General features: G+C 36.3%; 1 protein-coding gene across 6 annotated transcripts in view; it reads right to left on the bottom strand.

The window, feature by feature from the left end:
- The window catches only part of SPATA17 (spermatogenesis associated 17), a 189737-nt gene that overhangs the window by 111028 nt on the left and 53924 nt on the right, over positions 1–24785 (bottom strand). For all 6 annotated transcript variants that reach the window (XM_019822203.3, XM_003999504.6, XM_045049006.1 and 3 more), the window contains one exon: positions 768–891. In XM_019822203.3, the coding sequence (XP_019677762.2) occupies positions 768–891 (124 nt within the window). The remainder of the gene's footprint in view (positions 1–767; positions 892–24785) is intronic.

Genomic DNA, 24785 nt, shown 5'->3' with positions numbered 1-24785 from the left:
ATGTGTGACTCTGGCTGGAACATGACACTGTACTTGACAGTCTATAAGAAGAAATAAAAACCCACAAATTGCTAGTTTCCTGCCTAAAGCTCAAGTAACAGAACATCCCAACCCCCAAATTCCTTTGTTTTTTTTTTCACCGTATTTCTTTGTGAGCAGAATATTCTTTCTACATGCAATGTATTTTTTCTTAGTGACTATGATGAGATCTAAGGCAAGAAAATTTTACCATTTATAAGAAAATACTTCTAAGTATTCTAAATTCCACATTTGTATATCTCAATATGATGGTGTAATTTCTGAAGCAGTTTTGTTTCAAAGCTTTACTTGGAAACTTGCATCAACATTTGGAAAGGGTGCAAGAAGGGTTTTAATCTCAACATTAGCTCAAGGAAAAGAGAAAACATGAAAGCTGCCTCAGTTTCGTAACTTCTCAGTTCTTGATCAATTCGCAAAACAACAATCAGCCACTCAGAATGGGTTTTAAAAGCGAGGTTATGCCCTTGGTGTTGTGTTATCACAGCGGCACATCACCCTGCTGACTGGGACCTTTCTGCCAGCGTCACAGCGGCTGCCTCTATGAAGCTGCTGTCACGGACGAGTCATGGTGCCTGCGCACACCTACACAGAAGCACGAAATTGAACTCGAAGTAGTGTCTTTGTGATATCTTTTCAACAAGTCATGTCCCATTCAGCCTGCTACTTTATCTCTGTCAGGCTAAGGGCCCAAGTGGTTTACGGGAGCTGTCAGGGACAGGTCCACCAACCTGCTTTGTGCTGAGGAGGTAATGCATCTTTCGGGCTTGGTAATCTCTTTTCTTCTCTTCCCTTTCGAGGTCGGCCTTCTTCTCTTCCCTTTCTTTCATCTCTGCAAACTCCTCTAACGCCTCCCTGCATCAAAACAATCCGTAGTTATTTATGATACTAAAAAATCTGCTAACATTTTCATTCTTCCACTGATGATAATCAAGGAAGTTTGTGAGGGGCTACCATCATCCACATCCATCAAAATCAGCGGCGTAATCTATCTTACCTGCACGTTCCACTGAATCTTTGCCATCTTTACAAAGCATTTAAGTGATTTTTCAGTGGTTAAATTTTTTAAATCAAATATCTCCATGTTATAATTAATGCAGTGGCTGAGGAAATAGATCAAATGCAAAGCAAGTGAGCTACTATGTTATCACTTTCTTGGTTGAAGATTGACTATTTTGGACATAGCTAAATATCCCAAGAAAACGGCTGAGCTACTGATTTCCTTTAAATTTTGATTCTGTATTAGGAAATCTCTGATCATTGAATTTGTATGCTAATGGGCTAATTTTGAAAGCATGATGGGTTTTTATACATATACTTAATTTTCAGTAAGTTTACTGCAGGTAACAGTTCAAATAATACCAACATGATTACATATATTATCCTGCACTTGAAAGGCTATTTTGTTCAATCATACGGATACTTAAAATAAAAGTTAAATTAGGTGAATAAGTTCATGGTTTTCTAGGTACAATAAACTCCATTAAAGTAACGAAAACTGCATCATTTCTGTGTATGTATATCTAAGACATTTAAACAAAAAATAAACTTTTCAAACACACTATGTGAAGAAAAACACCTGATAAATAGATTAAGATATTATCAAATATGGAAAGAGTAAATCCTTTCTTTTCATAGAACATATTTAACTATTCGTGTTAAAATGCTATCTTGAAATTATACTTTATTCTTTTTAAAAAGTAGACATATAACTTGGCATCCAGTTCTTGAAGTAAAATTTTAAGTAAATTGTCTGAGCATCTACCTCAAAGATGTCAAGGGAGAGTAGAGGGAAAGATTCCAAAAATAATAAAAAAAAGATTTTCATTTCTACTTCAATGTCTAGAAATATTTTTGTTGCAATTTTCTGTTAAAGGCTACTAATACAATACTTCATACAAGGTTACTTATGAAACACACTGACGTTTAAAAATCACCATGCTATGCTATTGCAGCAGAGCAATTTTTTTCAACATAAGATTAAATTGCAAAATAAATGAATTACTTGGAGTGGCATGGCCCTCATTTTGCCACCCTTCTCTTGAAAATTGCTTATTAATATGAAAAAAGGAGTCAGAAAATAGCCTGTTTTACTTTATGCATAGTATTTTGGGGGCTTCTGCGCCCACAGAGCTGGGCTGGCTGCACATTTAGATTGTGTTGGCAAGCTGGTACAATGACCTTTCTGACCTGCATCTCAAGGCTATTATTAATCGCTAAGTAACCTGGTAAAGCCAAACAAATTTGTTTCCATTGAAAGGATCTCTATCTGTGTCTGAGAATTTGTTCTGTACCAAACAAACCTCATTAACTGTGTCCATTTTTGACAAAGAACCAGGAGTTAGAAGGATTGGTGACCTTTCTTTGTCCTTAAGGTACAAATTTCAAGGCAGTTACATATGAATAAATGAGAATTATTTTTTTTTTTTTGGCCAGGAAAAATAACAATCACATGTTACATAAAAAAACTAAATACATTATTAATTTTCATCTTTACTTTTAATATTACGTAAAAATTATTTCTTCTATAATTCCTCTTATAAGTCTTTAAGATAATTTAAAATAACCAATGAACTGCCACTACAAGGATAATTACTCAGATATGCGTGTATCCAATTTTATGTCATTGCAAAGATAAGCACAGTAATTTTCCGAGCAATCACAAAAATAAAAAAAAAATCTACAAAGAAGTTTGTGCTCTATAAATGATTTAATGAATAAGAAGAGATCTTACATGAGAAAGAAAAAAGGCCCGATATAATTGAACACACACATGAACAGGTAAGGTGCAAAGAAGTAATAGGATTTGGATACAAAATCGAAAGTGTAGATTATTTGCTATAGTAAAAACAGTCCATCTTCTGGATATGAAAATGGAAAATGAAAACAGCCATGTACTCAGGGAGCTTGACAAGGAAAGCTAAAACTCAAAGTCCTGTAAAAGTATGTCAGTTTCTAGTATGTAACGATACCACACAGTAAACCCAGAAGGAACTGGGAAGCCCTAAAAATAAATCCAAGAAATCTGACAAAACAAAACACCAGAAAAGCTAATCTTGGGTAATCTCAAAACAGAAAAGTAATTAATTTCATACATTTGTACAATTTTTGAAAAAAATCAATCTTATGTCCCTGATTTATTGCCATACTTGAGAGTGTACAGATATATTGAACATCGCAGTTATATTCATGTCAAGTCCTCTTTGTTTAATGACCAAGTAGGAAGAGCTGAATAAATTTCTATCCCTGATATACAAGTTTTTGTTACATCAGTAGTGATGAAGATGTGTCTCAGTGTAAAGAATGTAATAAAAAATTATGATCCCATTAAAGATTAAATGATGGAAACCATTCTAACTAGGTTTCTTTATAAAATTATAAAAATTACGATTTTTTTCACCCAGTGATTTTTTTTTAATGCAGAACTTTTAAAACACTTAATTTTTTTCCCAAATAATTCCGGGTTGTTTTCAATATTTTTTCTCATTTCAGGTATATATATGGTCTTATTTCTATCCTTAAAAAACAATCCTGTGATATATATGGGGTAGATGTTACTAATTACCTTATTTTACAGATATGGAAACACATAAGGAGATAAAATGACGTACTCTGAATAACAAATCAGTTAATGGCAGAAATGGAGTTAGAATTCTTAGGTTGACAGATTCTATAATTGCAGATCTAAAAGCTATAGTCATCCTGATGCAAGAAATACTATGCGGAAGATATTTTTTATTGAATGAATTACATATATTTTCTTTTCTTTTATGATCCTGTTTTCTACTATATAGTTAAAGAAACTTAGGTAAGTCCCAGGACTTCCTCCATCACTTTTCATATATATAAAATGTTTTATGATATCAGTTTAAAAATAAAGGTAAAAATTTCCGAAACTTTTGTAAAGCTTTACCTATTTGAGTACATTTTGCTAATGCTAATGATATTTATAATGATAAAAATTTACATATTCTAATTATTATAGTAATAATAAAAATAAAATAGCTATTTGGAAGCAATCCGGTAGAGTGGTTCACAGCACAGACTCTGAAATGACACCTGGTTATAAACTCTGTTATGCTATTTACTAGCTGTTTAATATCTGAGTCTCAATATCCTCACCTATCAAATGTAAATATATTAGTATTAGTTTCTTCTTCAACAAGCTATTGTGAAGAACAAATACATCAATCTATGTAAAATACTCCGAGTGGGGCTGGCACATAGGAAGCCACTACGTAAATGTTAGCTATATATTGAATGTTTACTCCAGGCCATGTTCTAGGCTACTGACTTTATCTACTCAACTGGATACCGATCTTTTGTATTTTCTCAAATTCCTTCGGTGACTTCATCTTTTTCCTCTCCTGATCAGTGTGTAATTAATGGAAGAAATTCCATGATGCAAAGCAAGGAATCTGGTTTTCTTTTTTTTTTTTTAATTTTTTTTCAACGTTTTTTATTTATTTTTGGGACAGAGAGAGACAGAGCATGAACGGGGGAGGGGCAGAGAGAGAGGGAGACACAGCTTCAGAAACAGTCTCCAGGCTCTGAGCCATCAGACCAGAGCCGACGCGGGGCTCGAACTCACGGACCGCGAGATCGTGACCTGGCTGAAGTCGGACGCTTAACCGACTGCGCCACCCAGGCGCCCCGGAATCTGGTTTTCTAAAAGGCGTGGAGGCATGGGGTGAACCTTGACTGGTGGGAAATTGGGGACAGAAGAGAGCCATGCAAATAAATTTCCCTTTTTTGTGTCCTCCATGCACCGCTGAGAGTTTTCCTGGCAAAGCTGTGTGGCTGATGGATAAAGCAGCGCCTGCCTACCTGCTGGACCTGGTTGAGTCACTGCGGGACTCCATGTGAAGTGGCGGCCAGGGCTGCAGGGGCTCATCACATCACACTGCTCCCTACAGAACCAGTGCAGGAGCACTGGTAGCTGACAGCTTACAGCTGCATGCCACTGGAGAAAATCAGGTGCTCCGCCTCAGATTTTGTCTCCCTCTCCCTCCAGCTGGCATCCAATGACTGGTGACTGAAGGAGTACAGAGGCCCAGAGCCTTTTTCTCAATTTTGGATCCACTCTAAACACCCAACCAAATCCCGAGTTTCCTGAGATTGGCTGAGACTTCTGATGCAGTTCAACTTCACCACCCTATGGATGTTGTTCCCTAAATACTCCCCAATATAATCTTACACCAAATCATGGCATCCAGAGTCTGTTTCAAGCTATGACATTTCACTTTCCACTTTTCCTCACCCTCTCTGCCCTGGGCTTAAAACATCCAAATAAAGTATTATCAGTTTAATCCTACACTTATATTTTATTTCCAAGAGTTTCCTGGCTAAGACATACACATTACTGCTTTTAATCCTTTCACAATCCAGTGAGGCAGATATTATCACTCCCATTTTTTAGATTAGGACATGAGATGCACAGAGGCCAAATCTTCTCCCAAACTCCCAAACTAGAAGGTGAAAGTTAGAATTTGAATACAGTCCTGGCACCAAAATTTATGCCTTTATGTACAATACTATACTCATATTACACATTTTGCCTAAATCCAATACAGTTGACTCTTGAACAACATGGGTTTGAACCACACTTATATGCAGTTTTCTTTTCAATAAACACAGGGCAATACTGTAAATGTATTTTCTCCTCCTTATGATTTTCTGAATAATATTTTCTATTTCCCTAGCTTGCCTTATTGTAAGAATACAGAACATAATACACATAACATACAAATATGTGTTAATCAACTGTTCATGTTATTGAAAAGGCTCCCAGTCAACAGCAGGGTATGGGCAGTTAAGGTTTGGGGGAGTCAAAACTTATACATGTATTTTCAACTGTATAGACAGTTGACAACTGTATAGAACCCCATGTTCAAGAGTCAACTATATTTTTCCATTCTGTTTGATTTTCTTATTCCTTTAAAAATATGGTACTAAAAAAAATCTCTTTATAATTCTTATCTTCTTGTCTTTACAAGTCCAGAACCCAAAACCAAAAATCTCTACCCTGTCCTCTAAAAAGTCTTCATAGATCACTTCAATAATAATTAGTCTCTAGCTGTCTCCACTCTCACAATCCTCCCTGTTATATGTCTACTACATTCTATAGTACGTTATAGTTGCGGGCATGTTTCCTATACTCCCCCCACCAGTGGAGGTGCCAAAGGTCGGGATTAAGGTTTATTCATTGATGTGTCCCTCCCAAAGTATTTGGTCTACTATCTGGTATAAATTAAGTGCTACCATCCTTTTTAACTATTTCTCAGCTGACTAGTAGTACATTCCATAACTTCTTATGGTTTAATTAGAAGAAGGACGAAGCCATATTGTGAAAGCCTCTCTTGGGAAGTGGGGAAGAACCAGGATTTTGGCTCTTTGCCTATAAAGTGGTTCTCAGAATGTGGTCCCTGGAAGAACAGTATCAGGTTCACTTGGGAAATGCTGGAAATGTGCATTCTCAGGTTCCACACCAGACCAACTCAGAAATCCTGGGGGGTAGGACCCTGCTAAAGTTTGAGAAGCACTAGTCTGCAGTAATGAAAATTATCAAGTCTGCTGAGGAACTAAGATGATTCAACTCTACTCACTAGTATGACATCATAAAAAGACACAATTATATTCAGTTGATTTTAATATGAACATCACCATATAAGCTAAGGGACTAAGAAGTACTACAAAGGAGACATGATATGTACATCACAATATTTTCATAGGAATCATAATTTTGACAGAGAAAAAAATTAAATGGAGTTTGTTTTAAAAGTGTAAGTGCCCCAAGGCGCCTGGGTGGCTCAGTCAGTTGAGCTTCCCACTTTGGCTCAGGTCATGATCTCACAGCTCGGAGTTCGAGCCCCACATCAGGCTCTGTACTGACAGCTCAGAGCCTGGAGCCTGCTTCTGCTTCTATGTCTCCCTCTCTCTCTGTCCCCAACCCACTCACATTCTGTCTCTGTCTCTCTCAAAAATAAATAAACATTAAAAAAAATTTTTTTAAAGCATAAGTGCCCCATGGGGCGCCTGGGTGGCTCAGTCAGTTAAGCATCTGACCTCAACTTAGGTCATGATCTCACAGTTTGTGAGTTCGAGCCCTGCCTCGGGCTCTGTGCTGACAGCTGAGTCTGGAGCCTGCTTCGGAATCTGTGTCTCCCTCTCTCTCTGCCCCTCCCCTGCTCATGCTCTGTCTCTCTCTGTCAGCAATAAATAAATGTTAAAAAAAATTTAAAAAAAATAAGTGCCCCAAATCTCAGAGGTAACTGGTAATAATATTACATAATCTACCAAATAAAAACAAAATGTCATCATCTGAATCATCTTGAAGAAAAAATACTTCTAAGGAAATGGATTCAAACAGTTCTCCAGCATCTTCACTCTGTTTTGATGGGAAATGAAGTCAAAGAAAATGTAAGAAGCCTTCCAACCAAAACTGGTTGAAAGCATTACTTTCTGCTGTGGTACATTATGACATAAAGGTATTTTAGTTAAATTTGTTGAATGTACTTTGTTTTGTCTCTCATGATTGTCCATATTAATTTAACCAAATGAGTAGACAATAAAAGAAAAAAAAAGGCTAGGTCTAAAACATAAGCAAAAATATTAAGCACAAATAAAGCCAATCATATGCTTGGACTTGGTGTGTGACATCCGAAACGATTTGGGGATTGATCAAACCTTAGAAAGATTATGTGGAAGTTAGAGAAATACCCAAAACATTTGCTTGAGAAACAAAAGCTTCACCATTTAAACCACTTATTTTGTCCCCTGGTTACCGAGGCCGGGGAAGTGTTGGACAGGTGTTGCGGATTCCATTCCGGCACCATTAAACAAAGGGAAAGCCCAGTTTACAATTAAGCACCCTGTGGCACAGGGTCATTAACATTCAAGCACTCAGGGTGCTCCTGGGCTTCACACCTTACTCTGAAACCCGAAGTGGACACTAACGTTCTGGAAACATTTCGACAAGTCCTCTCAAAAAGTATTTTTAGCTACTCTTGAAAATCTTTTGTTGCTGTATAGATTAATTTCTCCCTAAAACGCCTAAGCTACTTAAGAGTTAAAATCAAAAAGAACACTAGCACTCATTTGTTTATTCAGTTAGGCAGTCACAAGTATGTTTAAGATATTAAAAGAAATAGGGGCGCCTGGGTGGCGCAGTCGGTTAAGCGTCCGACTTCAGCCAGGTCACGATCTCGCGGTCCGTGAGTTCGAGCCCCGCGTCAGGCTCTGGGCTGATGGCTCGGAGCCTGGAGCCTGTTTCCGATTCTGTGTCTCCCTCTCTCTCTGCCCCTCCCCCGTTCATGCTCTGTCTCTCTCTGTCCCAAAAATAAATAAACGTTGAAAAAAAAAAAAAGATGTGTAAAGCCCAATCCCTGCCTTCAAGTAGCTTATAAATAAAATAGCAGATAACCAACTAGACTATAGACACAGTATGAAGCAATACAGATGCAGTGCTTAAAATCCAGAGAAATCAAAAAAGGCTTCATGTAGGTGGAAGCACTGAGCACTGAACTAAAGAGATGGGATAGAAGAGAGCAGTAGGAGATGAGGTTGAACTGTTCACAGGGAACTCTCGCTCTCTTTGGTAGACTTGGGCCATCAACAGCAAAGGGGTAGAGGGAATGCACGTTAGATTGGAAGAAAGGTTTCTTGACCTAGGGTGAATGGGCTCTCCAAGGGTAATGCTAGCAAATTTGTACTCTATAGACTAGACACGTGGAAAATGAAAAGAGTTAAAAAAAAAGAAGATAATGGTTGATGTTATAAAATTACAATACCATGACTTCACTGTGATCATAAAAAGGGATCATCCAATTGCTCCATTATTTCATTTGCCTACTTTGCATGATTTTAAAAAGCAATAAGACTCCATTCAAAGATCATTCATGAAAATCAATTTTTTTCTTCTTCTGGCTCCTTTGAATAAATTTAGTTGAAAAGGATTTTTTGTATAGTATTCTTTCTAAAAATATGCACATATTTCACTGAAAAATTATTTTCTTTTTACTATTCTGGATAGTTTCTGTAAGAGGAAGTAAAATTTTATACAATATATATGATGTCAAATAATCGAGAGTGACATTGTGTTAAGTACAATAATAGCTATAATAATGAAATGTATTTACATAGTGCATTATTTTCAGGAGCTCCAAGTGCTTCACAGACATTAATTCACCCTCACAACATTCCACCGAGGTTGGTAAGGGGCAGGTGTTATTAACAAGGTTCCTGTTCTCTGTGAAATGAAACGACTTTACAGATGGTGACTTTGAGACACAGCATGGGGGCTTTCCGCATAAAGGTAGATCAAGGCACATCTTATTTTCTCGCCTTTGCATATCTTCACAGTGATTCAGCTGTGCAGGGTGAGGATCTAGCTACTGAAGTTTTGTTTGGGGTAGAATTTAGAGGTGATGTAGCCAAATGTCTATTTCATATAAAAAGAACGGCAAGATCTTATTTACTCTGTTCACTCGAAAATCACACATTGTCTCTCATTTAAACTGTGTTAACTTAATTTTAAGGCAAAACTAATTGCTGCTGCTTTTGCATGCAATCGACTCAACACAGACCAGGTCCATCTCTAAATTAATCAGGACGCTATGATAAAGCAACAACATATGATAGTATGATGTCAACATATTTTAAAGTAGTATTACATGTAGGAGCACATCACATGTAACTTCAGAAAATTATCTAATAAGTTTTAGAAAACGATTTATTGGCCAATTGTTTTATAAGCAGTCTAAGAAGTCAGGAGACAATTCTGGGCTGGAGAATATGCAGATTTATGAATCCTCACAATACAAGTGCTAGCTGAAGTCACAGAAGTGGAAGAGATTGTCTGGACACAGACAGTGAAAAGGCAAATGCATCAAAGAGAGAACATTAATATTTAAGATCAGGCAAATAAATGCAAGTACAAATAAAAAACATTAGAAAAGTAGAAAGGAAAGCAGGAGAGAGTAGTGTCACAGAATCCAAGCTGTAAAAGAGATTAGAGGAAAAAAATTATCAACAGTGTCTTATGCTTTAAAAAACCTAACAAGATGAAGGTTCAATAGCTCAATGGATAGAATTATAAGTAACTTTTTATGGTTACATAAAATGGTTACATTTTCTTAATACATTTTCACAATAATTTAAACATACCTAAGTATTGATTAGAAAAGTTTGTACACAGATATATCACGTACCTAAACCTTATTTCCACTGTATAAATTCATTCTCAATCAATAATATTAAAAATAGATTTCCTAGTCTTTCTCACAGAATTCAAAAGAAAAAAAAAGGAACTCTCCTCTCTCTATCTCTTAGCAAGAGATCAGCTAGGATAAGTGAGATAAGAACTTTCAATTCTTCCCTTCCTCAAAGGTAGACAACCACAAGACTAAGTCCATAAACAAATGTATTTTAGTTCCTTGCTTTCAAATGAATAAAAACTTGATGCTATACTCTAGCATTTTTTTTTTATCACCACAAAAAAGATAATCTTGAAATTCAGGTTTTTTTCTGTTAAAAAAAAATTTAATGAAGTCACAGTTCATTACATTACCAGCACATCCTACTGAAGACTCGTGTGTGACATTTCTTTTAGGTCAGGGCTAGAAAAAGCTCTTTCTTGGCATATGCAGTATTTTTTTTCTATATTTTCACAATGGTATATACTTAACTAACCACATTTCCTGATAAGTCACAATAATAATCATTCTGCATTTTCCTTTACTATGGTCCTTATTTCTTTTCCTCTTCTTTAATATAACTCTTTGTAAACTACCTAAAATTCATTGTATAAAGAGCTAAATTTGAAAAAAAGAAACAATTAAATATATATAAAAAGATTATATCCAATTAAATAAGCTTGTTCCTTTTGTTGTTTCCATTTCAGGAATGAAGCTTTTTACCCTTTTTTATATACTTGGCTTTTAAAATTTTTTGAAATAGCATTATGTTAAAGGTAGTACAATCTTGTTAAAAATTTAGTATGTGAAAAGACGGTAATCAAATGGTAGAAATCATTCCATATTATAAAGTTATCTATGGATTATGTCATTAATTACTAGTTATGGAGAAGTAACAGACTGTTTCTAGAGCACAGAATATGTGCTGTATTTTAGACACTCTAGTGTGTTATTATCTAAATTCTACCAAATTAATTGCTATAAATGTTGTATCTTTACATATAAAATGAGTCTACAGAGAAAAAGTCACATGTATAGTTGACATTACAGACTAACTTGGTTCTTGAAAACTAAAATGTTATTTTCTTTACATCTCAGCTTATTCCTTATTAAAAGAGCCTGTCATCTTAGATACAATTAGAGACAGCTAAGCCACTATCACTTAGTTGGATGAGATCAGAGTATTATACTTTTAAAATGAGGTTTACTGAAATGTTATCTTTAGGTAATCATATTTATTCTCCTTATTTACACAATATAAATGGTTCTCTACTTATGTCCTTGAAATAGTGAACAGGGACACCATAGTATGAAAAAGTGGCCTAGCTGCTGGAGTTCATAAATTTTGTTCAGCTTTGGATGAGTTCAAAGGATTGCCATGTAAGAAAAGCCTTACAGAGGGAATTTATCTGATTATGGCGGTAATAATTACCCAGCTGTTTATTGCAGATAGAGAAATAATTCATGTAGGCAATAGGCCGTGGTGGCAATGACACTCTGCATTTAGTAAATATGCAAACTGTTCACTTCTAATTAACCAAGCTAGAGGATGCCCTTATTAAATGTATAAACTAAAAGTGCCTTCCTGACAAGTGATGAATTGTTACATTGCACAAACTCTTGCCACAGAATTATTGGAGTGAACTTGGGGCTTAACTTCATTAAGAGATCTTGTGGGATAGTTAAATGAGGATGGACAGCATAACAAGGCTTACCCGACAGCCAATGATATGTTAGAGCTTAATGGAACTGCACCTTTTCTTCTGTCCTACTTAGTTCAGATCCACAACAGATAAATTGTGAAACTGAAGTTAATTTGAGTTCAAATAATAAAAATAAAGGAAATAACGTGACGACCCACTTATGGACACAACCTGACAGTTTACCTACCAAATGAATCTATGAAGCAGCCACTTTTTATGATTCAAACGTCTTTCATACAACAAAAACAGAAAAATCTGCCACTCTTTTCATTAACTTAAGATAATATGTTTAATAAAAACACAGTTTTATTGACTAGGCTTAAAATATCTCTCAAAAAGGAAATGGATGGGCTTTATTCAAGAAAATGAATACAGTGCAGAAACTACTCTTAATATGGACCCTGAACGAGTTTCATTTAATTTTACCAAATAACTAATTGCGAAATGGTTCACTGTCTATATGGTCTACGCTTAGCCTTATTTTCAGGTAACTATTCATTCTTTATCAAACATCTATGTGAATATTTCCATCCCAACTAAGGATCCTATGAAAAATATCACTTAGAGGGAGGTCCTGGACATAATGAAACAAAACAAAACAAATCAAAACAAAATCTTTCCATTTGAATTGTAGAGTAGGTAATGCTATTGACCTCACAGGTTTGTTGTGAAAATTGAAGGAGATAATGAGAATAAGGGGCTTAGTACAATACTTGGTATGCAATAAGCTCTCAATACATGTTAGCAATTTATAATGTGCTTGAGTGACAATAGCTCTATTTGATTAAAACATCAATTCCGAGTGTCTTCAATGGGAGGTTCATGCTGAGATCCGCTAAGACTCTACCGTTGCTCTTTCACCTACATCACACAGGCTTTGCAATTATGAAATGTATGAACTGGCCTTTCGAATACTATCAGAATATTACTGTAAATGTTTGTTTAATTATACTTACTATAAAACATGAAACAACATACAAAAGATCCATTATATATTTTAAGAGGATCAGATTTTGCTACTATTAAAAATCTAATTTGGTTCCTCCAAATTTATGACATTTAACTTAATTAACAAATATTTATGCACTAAAAAGAATATATGACCCCATATTCAAACAATTTATGCATCCATACATTTACTTCTATGCAAATAATTTTTATTTATTTATTTATTTATTTTTTATGCAAATAATTTTTAAATGAATACTCTCTGTCAAGAACAACAGGAAATGGGAAAACTGTCAATAGCAATATAAAGATCAAACTTTCATCATTTTTAAAGTATTTGTTTAGTTTTGAGAGAGAGAGAGAGAGAGAGAGAGAACAAGTGAGGAAAGGATGGAGAGAAAGGGGGACAGAGGATCTGAAGCAGGCTCTGCGCTGACAGCAGAGAGCCTGAGGTGAGGTTCAAACCCACAAACCGCAAGATCATGACCTGAGCCAAAGGCAGTCGCTTAACCAACTGAGTCACCCAGGCACCCCTGAACCTTCCATATCTTAACAAGAAAATACTATAATCAAGGGTCAAAATAAAACTGCTTTAAATAAGAAATGTCACATATATATGTATATTTATATATACATCTTTATATATATATATTCCAAAAAATAAAGGCTTTATAAGTGTAAAACAACTTGGGGTCCACAACCTGAAGAGAGGGTAAGATTTTTAAAAATTAGGAAATGACACTTCATTTAAGGAAAGCATAATATAATAGCTAATACTGATAGTGTTAGATAGCTAACACATAATTATTAAAATAATTATGTGTGGATTTCTAGGAAGACAGTGAATGTGTTCTTTTGCCTACAGTCTGTTTCCAAAATCAGCTAAATGAATAAAAAGAAACAAAAGTATTGGCAAAAAAAAAAAAAAAGCAAAAAAACACAAAAAACAAAAAAAAAAAAGGAACATCATAAACTGAAGAAAATAAGTAGGAATTGAATGAATGAAGAATATTCAATTAAATTCATATTCAATTTAAACCACAAATATGGGATATTTTCCTTAGTCACAAAGTGAGTGTAGCATGTGAGAAATAACTGAACAAGTCTCAAGAACCTAGTAAGAGCTCCAACCAAGAGGGATAAAGACAGGGATAACCAGATACAGGACTAAAGGAGATAATTTGCAACCAAGTAATTTCTTTTTGTTGTTGATCACAGCTTCTGATCGAATTGAGACCAGATGGGAATCTGAGCTGGAGAATGAGGAAAAGTAGCCTGAGAGCTGCTAAATAAAATAAACTCAGAAAAGAAAAGAGTCTATGAGCAATGGAACTTCACATTGATCTTGCTTCATGAAATCAATATCCACAGTGACAGGAGGTCAATCAGGACTTGAGAGGACAGTGTCAAGGGCACAACTTCCCATTCCTCCGGCTTACCTTCCACCCTGCGTAAGACTGTTGAATGACTGAATGAGGAAACCAGCCATCACTGAAAAACTACAAAAATTCTGAAACCCAATTAGAGATTTCAATAAAGTATAAAATTACTCTCAAAATATACTGCTTTCCTATATGTAAAAATAATACTAGAGAAGGGAGTAAGAGGACCCCAAGCTCACCTTGGCCCACAGATACAACTAGGCAACACACACAAGGGTGTAAATAACCCAGAAGATGACCTGAAGACTGGCACAACGAGCTCCACAACTACAAGTAGAGAAGAGGCCTTGTGAAAGGGTAGAAAGAGCAGAGATGCAGTGGGGAGCTGAACCAACCCACCATGGGAGAGAGGAAGCCAAGCGAGGAGAGGGAAGAGAAACAGACTACCATGCTGGGCCTGCATGGAGAAGACAGTCCCCATAACAAACCAGCTTTTGGAGCCAAATTTTGTGAGTTCTTAAAAACAGCAGAATTTAAGGCCTGGAATATTAAAAGTCAGTGGGCTGGGTTCTGGGAGGGCCTGGAGGCCGGTAGGAAGCTGAGACCCACCCTTAAGAAGATAGCACAACAAACAGCCTCCAGAGATACAGTTTAGAAGCAGCATTTTGAAAAACACCTGAGGCAAACAGGAGGGAGAGTTATTTACTCACAATCCTCCATGGACAAAGGAGCAGGCAGGTGCCATTTCCCTCTCCCACCCTCCAGCATTAACATAGGGCCACCTGCTGTAACCAGCACAGCATAGACATTTACTATCTAACTTACTTACATCAGGTCCCAGCCCCCTGGGCTTCAGGGATCTGCCCCTTCCAAACAGGCCCTCCTCAGTCCCAGCTCTGCAGGTCCCCTCCCTCAGAAGACTACAACAAATCTTACCAACAGCACATCTCCTGACCCACACATTTTGCGGAGTCCTGGTGACTTTGCTGGCAGGCTCCACGGAATACCTACACACCTGGTTAAAATGTGCACCCCACCCGTGTGCACTTTGTGCAGCCACCCCAGTGGCCCAGTCAGGTGGCAGCCACAGTGGCAGGTCTCACTTGGCAAGCGGACCCCTGGGTACCTTGTTAAGACTGCACACTCTACCAAGTTGGGGACCAAACACTGCCCACAACAGGCAAAGAGATTCAACACAGATTATTGGACTGAAGGAAAAAGCAGCCAGGACACACCAGGACACACACAGCATATTTAGGAGACACCCCAAAAGTGCCAGGTTTTGGTGAACATAGGACATTGCACTGCAGAACATTACAGGACCTCTTCTTCATGAGGCCATTACTTTCAAGAGCAGGAGCTGTAGCTGATTTTACTAACACAGAGAAACAGAGAGTTAGATAAAATGAAGAGACGGACGAATATGTCCCAAATGAAAGAACAGGGAAAAAAACCACAGCAGGAGACCCAAGCAAAACAGATATAAGTAATTTCCCTGATAGAGAATTTAAAGTAATTGCCATTAAAATACTCAATGGACTTGAGAAAAGAGTAGCAGACATCAGTGAGACCCTTAACAAAAGATAAAAAAGAACCAATCAGAGATGAAGAATACAATAAATGAAATTAAAATGCACTAGATGGAATAAACAGCAGGCTAGAGGAAGCAGAAGAACAAATTAGTGACCTGGAGGACAGAGTAATGGAAAATAATCAAGCTGAGAGGTGAAAGGGAAAAAAATATATATGTAAAATGAGAATAGACTTAGGGAATCATTGAGTCCATCAAGTGTAATAACATTTGCATAATAGGGATCCCAGAAGAAAAAGAGAGAAAAAAGAGGGCAGAAAATTTATTTGAAAAAATAATACCTGAAAACTTCCCTAATTTAGGGAAGGAAACAGATATCCAAATCCAAGAGGTCCAGAGATCCCCCAACAAAATCAACCCAAGCAGGTCCACACATAGTTATTAAAATAGTGAAAAGTAGTGATAAAGAAATAAATTGAAAAGCACCAAGAGGACAAAAGGCAGTTATATACTAGTGAAACCCCATAAGGCTATCAGAGGATTTTTCAGCAGAAACTTTGCAGGCCAGGAGGGAGTGGCATGATATATTCAAAGTGCTGAAAAGAAAAAAAAAAATCTGCAGCCAAGAATACTCTATCCATCAAGGCTATCATTCAGAATTAAAGGATAGATAAAGAGTTTCCCAGACAAACAAAAGCTAAAGGAGTTCATGACCACTAAACCAGTCCTACAAGAATGTTAAAAGAGACTCTTTGAGTGGAAAGAAAAGACCATAAATAAGAGTAAAAAAAAAATGGAAGCATAAAAGCAGTAAAAATAAGTGTATCTGTAAAAATCAGCCAAGGGAATAATAGAATAAAAGGATATAAAGTATGACACCATATACCTTCAATATGGTGGGGAAAGGAGCAAAGGATGGGTTCAAACTTAAGTGACCAACAACTTAACATAGATTGCTACATGCAGAAAATGGTATATGCAAACCTAACGGTAACCATAAATCAAAAACCAGTAATAAATATGCAAAAAATAAAGAGAAAGGAAACCAAGTATATCACTAAAGAAAGCCAGAAAACCATGAGAGAGAAGAGGCAAGAAAATATCAGAGAAGAACTACAAAAACAACCACAAAACAAGTAATAAAATGGAAATAAATACATACCAATTGATAATTACTTTGAATATACTCCAGTCATAAGACACAGGGTGACAGAATGGATAAAAAAACAAGACCCATCTATATGCTGCCTACAAGAGACTCATTTCAGACCTAAAGACACATGCAGATTGAAAGAGAGGGGACAGAGAAACACTTGGCATGCACAATGGATGTCAAAGGAAAGCCTGGGTAGCAATACTTACATTGGGCAAAATAGACTTTAAAACAAAGAGTGTAATAGACAAAAAAGGACACTACATGATAACAAAGTAGACAGTCTGACAGGAAGATATAATAATTGTAAATATTTTTGCACCTAACATGCAAGCACCCAAATACATAAAACAGTTAATAACAAACATAAAGGAGCTATTCAATACTAATCCAATAATAGTAGGGGACTTTAACACTCCACCTACACTGATGGACAGATCATCCAAACAGAAAATCAACAAGGAAGCAGTGGCTTTGAATGACACACTGGGCCAGATGGATTTAGCAGATATATTCCGAACATTCCATCCCTATACAGCAGAATACACATTCTTTACAATTGCACATGGAACATTCTCCAAAATAGATCAAATTTTAGGCCACAAAACAAGTTTCAACAAATTCAAAAAGAACAGTCATACCATGTGTCTTTTCTGATCATAACACTATGAAACTAGAAACCAACCACAGGAAAAAATCTGGAAGAGCACAGGTATTTGGAGGTTAAATAACATGCTACTATAAATGAATGGGTCAACCAAGAAATCAAAGAATAAAAAATTACATGGAGAAAAATGAAAACACAATGGTCCATAATCTATGGGATGCAGCAAAAGCAGTTAAGAGGGAAGTTTAAAGCAATATAGGCCTATCACAAGAAGCAAGGAAAATCTCAAATAAACAACCTAACTTTACACCTAAAGTAGTTAGACAAAGAAAAATAAACATAACCCAAACCTAGCAGAAGGAAGGAAATAAGAAAGATTACAGCAGAAATAAATGACATAGAAACTAAAAAAGAGAGAGAGAACTGATCAATGAAACCAGGAGCTGGTTCTTTGAAAAGATCAGCAAAATTAGGAAGCCTCTAACCAGACTTATAAAATACACACACACACACACACACACACACACACACACACACACAGAGAGAGAGAGAGAGAGAGAGAGAGAGAGAGAGAGAGAGAGAGAGGACTCACATAAAATCACAAATGAAAGAGGAGAAATAACACCACAGAAATATAAATGACCTAAAGGAATATTATGAAAAATTATATTCCAACAAATTGTACAACATAGAAGAAAAGGATACATTCCTAGAAACAGATAACCTACCAAACTGAAGCAGGAAGACATGGAAAATTTGAATAGACCAATTACTAGCAATGAAATTGAGTTAGTAATAAAAAAACTCCGAATAAACCAAAGTCCAGTATCAGATGCTTCAGAGAGTAATTCTACCAAACATTTAAAAAAGAGTTAATAAATTTACCCAAGGGATACAGGAGTACTGATGCATAGGGGCACTTGTACCCCAATGTTTATAGCAGCACTCTCAACAATAGCCAAGCTATGGAAAGAGCCTGAATGTCCATCAACTGATGAATGGGTAAATAAATTGTGGTTTATATACACAATGGAATACTACGTGGCAATGAGAAAGAATGAAATATGGCCCTTTATAGCAACATGGATGGAACTGGAGAGTGTTATGCTAAGTGAAATAAGCCATACAGAGAGACAGATACCATATGGTTTCACTCTTATGTGGATCCTGAGAAACTTAACAGAAACCCATGGGGGAGGGGAAGGAAAAAAAAAAAGAGGTTAGAGTGGAAGAGAGCCAAAGCATAAGAGACTCTTAAAAACTGAGAACAAACTGAGGGTTGATGGGGGGTGGGAGGGAGGGGAGGGTGGGTGATGGGTATTGAGGAGGGCACCTTTTAGGATGAGCACTGGGTGTTGTATGGAAACCAATTTGACAATAAACTTCATATATTGAAAAAAAATAAAAATAAAAATAAAAAATAAAAAAGAGTTAATACCTATTTTTCTCAAACTTTTCCAAAAAATATGAGGAAGGAAAATTTCCAAATGCATTCTATGAGGCCAGTATTACCTTGGTAACAAAATGAGATAAAGAAAGACACCACAAAAAATAGAGAACTACAGGGCAATATCTCTGATGAACACAGATGCAAAATTCCTCAAAATATTAGCAAATCAAATCCAACAACACATTAAAAAAGTCATTCACCACGATCAAGCGGGATTTATTCTTAGGATGCAAGGGTGGTTCAATATTTGCGAATCTATCAACATGATGCATCACATCAACAAGGATGAAAACCATATGATCATTTCAATAAATATAGAAAAGGCATTTGACAAAGTAAAACATTCATTCATGATAAAAACCCTCCACAAAGTCAGTTTAGAGGGAACACACCTTAACATAATAAAGGTCATATATGAAAAACCCACAGCTAACATCATACCCAATGAAGAAAAACAGAGCTTTTCCCCTGAGGTCAGGAACAAGACAGGGATCTCCACTCACGCCACTTTTATTCAACATAGTACTGAAAATCCTAGCCACAGCAATCTTACAATAACAAAAAATAGGTAAAAGTCATATGAATTGGTAAGGACGAAGTAAAACTTTTACTATTTGCAGATGACATGATACTATACATAGAAAACCTGAAAGACTCAACCAAAAAAATATTAGAACTGATAAACAAATTCAGTAAAGTCACAGGATACAAAATCAATGTACAGAAATCCATTGCATTTCTGTACACTAATAATAAAGTAGCAGAAAGAGAAATTTAAAAATTTCATTCACAGTTGCATCAAAAATAATAAAACACCTAGGAATAAACCTAACCAAAGAGGTGAAAGTCATGTACTCTGGAAACTATAAAACACTGATGAAAGAGGGGCACCTGGGTGGCTCAGTTGGTTAAGCATCCGACTTCAGCTCAGGACATAATCTCACAGTTCATGGGTTCCAGCCCCGCATCAGGCTCTCTGCTGCCAGTGCATAGCCTGCTTTGGATCCTCTGTCTCCCTCTCTCTCTACCCCTCCCCTGCTCATGCATTCTCTCTCTCTCTCTCTCTCTCTGTTTCTCAAAAATAAACATTAAAAAAAACACAGTGATGATAGAAATTGAAAACAACACAAAGAAATGAATAGTTATTCCATGCTCATGGATTAGGACAAATATTGTTAAACTATAGTACTCAAAGTACTCAAAGTACTATAGTACTCAAAGTACTATAGTACTCAAAGTAACCTACAGACTTAATGCAATTCCTATCAAAATACTAATAGCATTTTCACAAACTAGAACAAACGATCCTAAAATTTGTATGGAGCCACAAAAGACCCCAAATACCCAAAGAAATCTTGAAAATGAAAAACAAAACTAGAGGTATCATAATTCCATACTTCAATTTATATTATAGAACTATAGTAATCAAAATGGTATGATATTGGTACAAAAATAGACACATAGATAAATGGAAAAGAATATAAAGCCAAGAAACCAACCCACAAATGTATGGTAAATCTTCAACAAAGGAGGCAAGAACATGCAAAGGAAAAAAGACAATATTTCAAGTAATAGTGTTGGGAAAACCGAACAGTTACATGCAAAAAAATGAAACTAGGACACTTTATTCCAGCATACACAAAAATAAACTCAAAATGGATTAAGGGCTTAAATGTGAGACCTGAAACTGTAAGAATCCTAGAAGACAGCACAGGCAGAAATTTCTCTGACATTGGCCATAGCAACATCTTTCTAGATATGTCTCCTGAGGCAAGAGAAATAAAAACAAACTATTGAGACTAAGTCAGGATAAAAAGCTTCTGCACAATTAAAGAAACAATAAAAAAAAAAAACTAAAAGGCAACCTATGTAAGGGGAAAATATATTTGCAAATGGCGTATCTTATAAAGGGCCAGTGTTCAAAACATACAAAATTTATACAACTCAACACCAAAAAAAAACAAAGCAAAACAACAAAGAGTCCAATTAAAAAATGGGCCAAAGACATGAACATACATCTCTCCAATGAAGACATCCAGATGGTCAACAGACATATGAAAAGATGCTCAACATCACTCATCATCAGGGAAATACAAATCAAAACCACAATGACATATCACTTCACACCTGTCAGAATAGCTAAAATCAAAAACTCAAGAAATAACAAGTGTTGGCAAGGATGTGGAGAAAAAGAATCCTCCTGTACTGTTAGTGGGAATGAAAACTGGTAGAACCACTGTGGAGACAGTATGGACGTTCCTCAAAAAATTAAAAATAGAAGCACCCTATAATTGCACCACCAGTAATTGCATCACTGTGTGTCTACCCAAAGAATATGAAAACACTAATTCGAAGGGATATATGCACCCTATGTTTATAGCAGCATTATTTACAATGGCCAAATTATGGAAGCAGCCAAGTGTCCACTGGTAGATGAGTGAATAAAAATGATGTGACACCCACACACCCACACCCACACAATGTAGTATTATTCAGCCAAAAAAAGGAATGAAATCTTGCCATTTTGAACGACATGGATGGATCCAGAAAGTATTAGAGTATTATGCTAAGTGAGGGACACCTGGGTGGTTCAGTGGGTTAAGTGTCTGACCTCATCTCAGGTGATGAGGTGAGTTCGAGCCCCATGTCGAGCCTGGAGCCTGCTTCAGATTCTGTGTCTCCCTCTCTCTCTGCCCCTCCCCTGCTCACACCCACTCTCTCTCTCCCTCCCTCTCTCTGTCTCTCTCTGTCTCTCTCTCTGTCTCTCTCTCTCTCAAAAATAAACATTAAAAAAAAAGGACTGTGCCTTCTGCTTAAAGAGTATTATGCTAAGTGAAATAAGTCAGAGAAAGACAAATACCATATGATCTCACTCATATGTGGGATTTAAGAAACAAAACAAAAGAACAAAGTGGGGGAAAAAAGAGACAAACCAAAAAACAGACTCTTAAGTGTAGAGAACAAACAGATGGTTACAAGAAGGGAGGTGGGTGGACGGGATGGGTGACAGAGGTGAAGGGGATTAAGAGTACACCTCTCTTGAGGAGCATTGAGTGATATATGGAAGTGCTGATGTACTACATTGTACACTTGAAACTACTCCAACACTGTATGTTAACCACACTGGAATTAAAAAAAAAACAAAACACAGTAACTTAGAAAATGGAAGAGAACACACCATTAGCAAATGTAACATAAAAGTATGAAATTCCAAGGAAAAAAAAGTTAGTAAAAAATATGTAGACCTTGTATTAAGAAAATAATAAAATTTTACTAATGAACATTTTTTAAATGTCCACATAAATGAAGAGATATACTTCATTCCTTAATAGGATAACTCAAATTATGAAAGTATTATTTTCCCCTGTTCTATTCTACAAATTTAAATCCATTTAGAATTCCAATTTGATATTTTTGAGACATACTAAAATGATTTATAATTTAGTTGGGTGAAAATTAAGAAAAAAGAGCCACAGCATCTTCTGAAGAACGAAAATAGCTCAGCATCTTCTGAAATACCAAAATAGGTATTTAAGCCATGTAATACTATACAGCATTATAAGAGACAGATAAATCAAATGGCATCAACACTCAAAAGATATACCTGGGTACATGTGAGGACTTAGTATGTGACTACATGACACTTACTAGTGAAAGATAATTGAATTACTTAATAAATACTATTGCAATAACCTGTTACCATTTAAAAAATCTTAAGCCAAATTTCAAATTTACTCCTTATATTAAGTAGATTCCATTGGATTCAATAGCGAAAGTTACAGAAGACACCCTACAATATCAAAAGAAATATGGGTGACTCTTTTTAAAGGCATACAAAGAAGAAATCAAAGAAATTATTGATAAATATAATCACAGAAAAAAATAAAAGCTCAGCATGTTTCACCTTAAAGTCATGGGCAGACCTGTCCATCAGGTCTGGGTATCTCTGTCAACTAAACTAACTTACAAATTATCTTCCTTCAACACATCCAGCACTCAATGGTAGAGAAGGATTGAATTAAACACAGTAACAACCTTTCATTAGGATAAATGGAAAATGGGCAAGAAACAGCAGTTACTGATCCCTAGCAAGTGTTAAATCCTTTTACATAGGTATAGTGAAGCATCTCTACTGGAGGTGTAGTTCCTTGAGCAGACAAACAGAATATTCCTGGTCTACTATACTCCATGACCACACATGAAGTAGGCATTGGAGACGATAAACTTCCGGGGGACTGCACCACTCTAGTGGCCCACTAACAGCCTGTTGGTACAAATTTAGGAACCTCATGTAAGCTTGAGGGTAGGCTGCAGCTGGCCAGGTTAGAATTCCTTTAGCAGCAAGCACCCTTGACAACACAGAGGCTTCTGGTTTCTTCGCTTCTGGTCAGTTTCCATGAGCAAGTAACCACAACCAAGGATCTTGCCTAGACATAGTTTTCAGGCCTACAGATTTATGGCCTTAGATACTGGCTTCTATGCTCGGCTACTTACTCAGTCTTTACCCTCCAGTGCTTCTATTCATCCAAAACAATAGACTGGGTTGCAAGACTGCAATTCACCAATCTGACAAATTTTTCTAGCTTGGATTTTATTCTTTAAATATAATAAATTTGGCAGGCATATAGTCTGATTCTAATAATTCCAATACTAAAGCTTTGTGATCCTGCTTTATTTATTTATTTATTTATTTATTTATTTATTTATTTATTTACTCACTTACTTACTTACTACTTCTCATTCATGATTTCCTCTTTTCCTAAGTCCCCGGTACTTTTACTATGCAGGTCAATGCATTTGAAAACTGATTGGTAAGAATATTTTTGGCCTAGAGATATGGCATCCTCTCTTAGGCTTTTCATAAGATTTTGCCAGTTTCCTTGGTCAGTATTACTTTAAGAGCTTCTGTGTTCAAATTCAAGACTTGAGATTCCCTGAATTGCTCAGGTAAGTAGAAGTCTGACTGCAAATCTCTCATTAGGCTAGTTTGTTTCCACTTACTCAAAGGTTAAGACTTTTGTGGATTTTGGATGAACGAACAAGGGGAGGTTAATCAGAATTCCTACCTTTGGTTGCCCTGACTTAGAATTTGTTTTATTCTTGATCCTGCAAGGCTACCAAAAGCACAGTACTTCCTTCCTTGCTTCCTTCCCTCCTTCCCTCCTTCCTTCCTTTCCTCCTTCCTTCCTTTCCTTCCTTCCTTCCCCCCTTCCCTCCTTCCTTTTCCTTCTTTCTTCTCTCCTTCTTTACCTCCTTCCTTCCTTCTCTCCTTGCTTCCTTCTTTCCTTCCTTTCCATTTATTTTTAAAGTTAGGCAAATGTTCTTTCAGATAGGCCAATGCCTTCAAGGCAAAAGCAGCTTTTGATTGTAGACTTATATCTCTGAGTTCTCATCTTTCACATTTTGACCAGTAAATTACCATGCTCTTTGATGTTTAGGTGTCGTTATGAGGATGGTTGGTCTGAATTCTTAGCCATTATCAGACAAGATAATATCTTTATTCTGATATTTTTCTTGGGCTCACATGCCTATCAAGGCCTGGTGGTTATCTCCAGCTAAGGTCCTATTCTACCTAGCCAGTGCTAGTAACCACATCAGTTTGAAGTACAGGGCTAGTTGGGTTTTACAATACCACAAGGTTCCAAATGGTAAGATTCTCATTAAATACAAACTGCATACAGAGAGCACTTCCCTTAGCAAAGCAGTAAATACCTTCCATCTCTGCTTGCAGACTAGCTACGTCTAGTCCAAGTTCATCTATTTCTCATAGAAATTTGCTGAA

Source organism: Felis catus, chromosome F1 (assembly GCF_018350175.1).
Source record: "Felis catus isolate Fca126 chromosome F1, F.catus_Fca126_mat1.0, whole genome shotgun sequence".
Taxonomy (NCBI): Eukaryota; Metazoa; Chordata; class Mammalia; order Carnivora; family Felidae; genus Felis; species Felis catus.
This window is presented reverse-complemented; position numbering and strand designations above follow the sequence as displayed.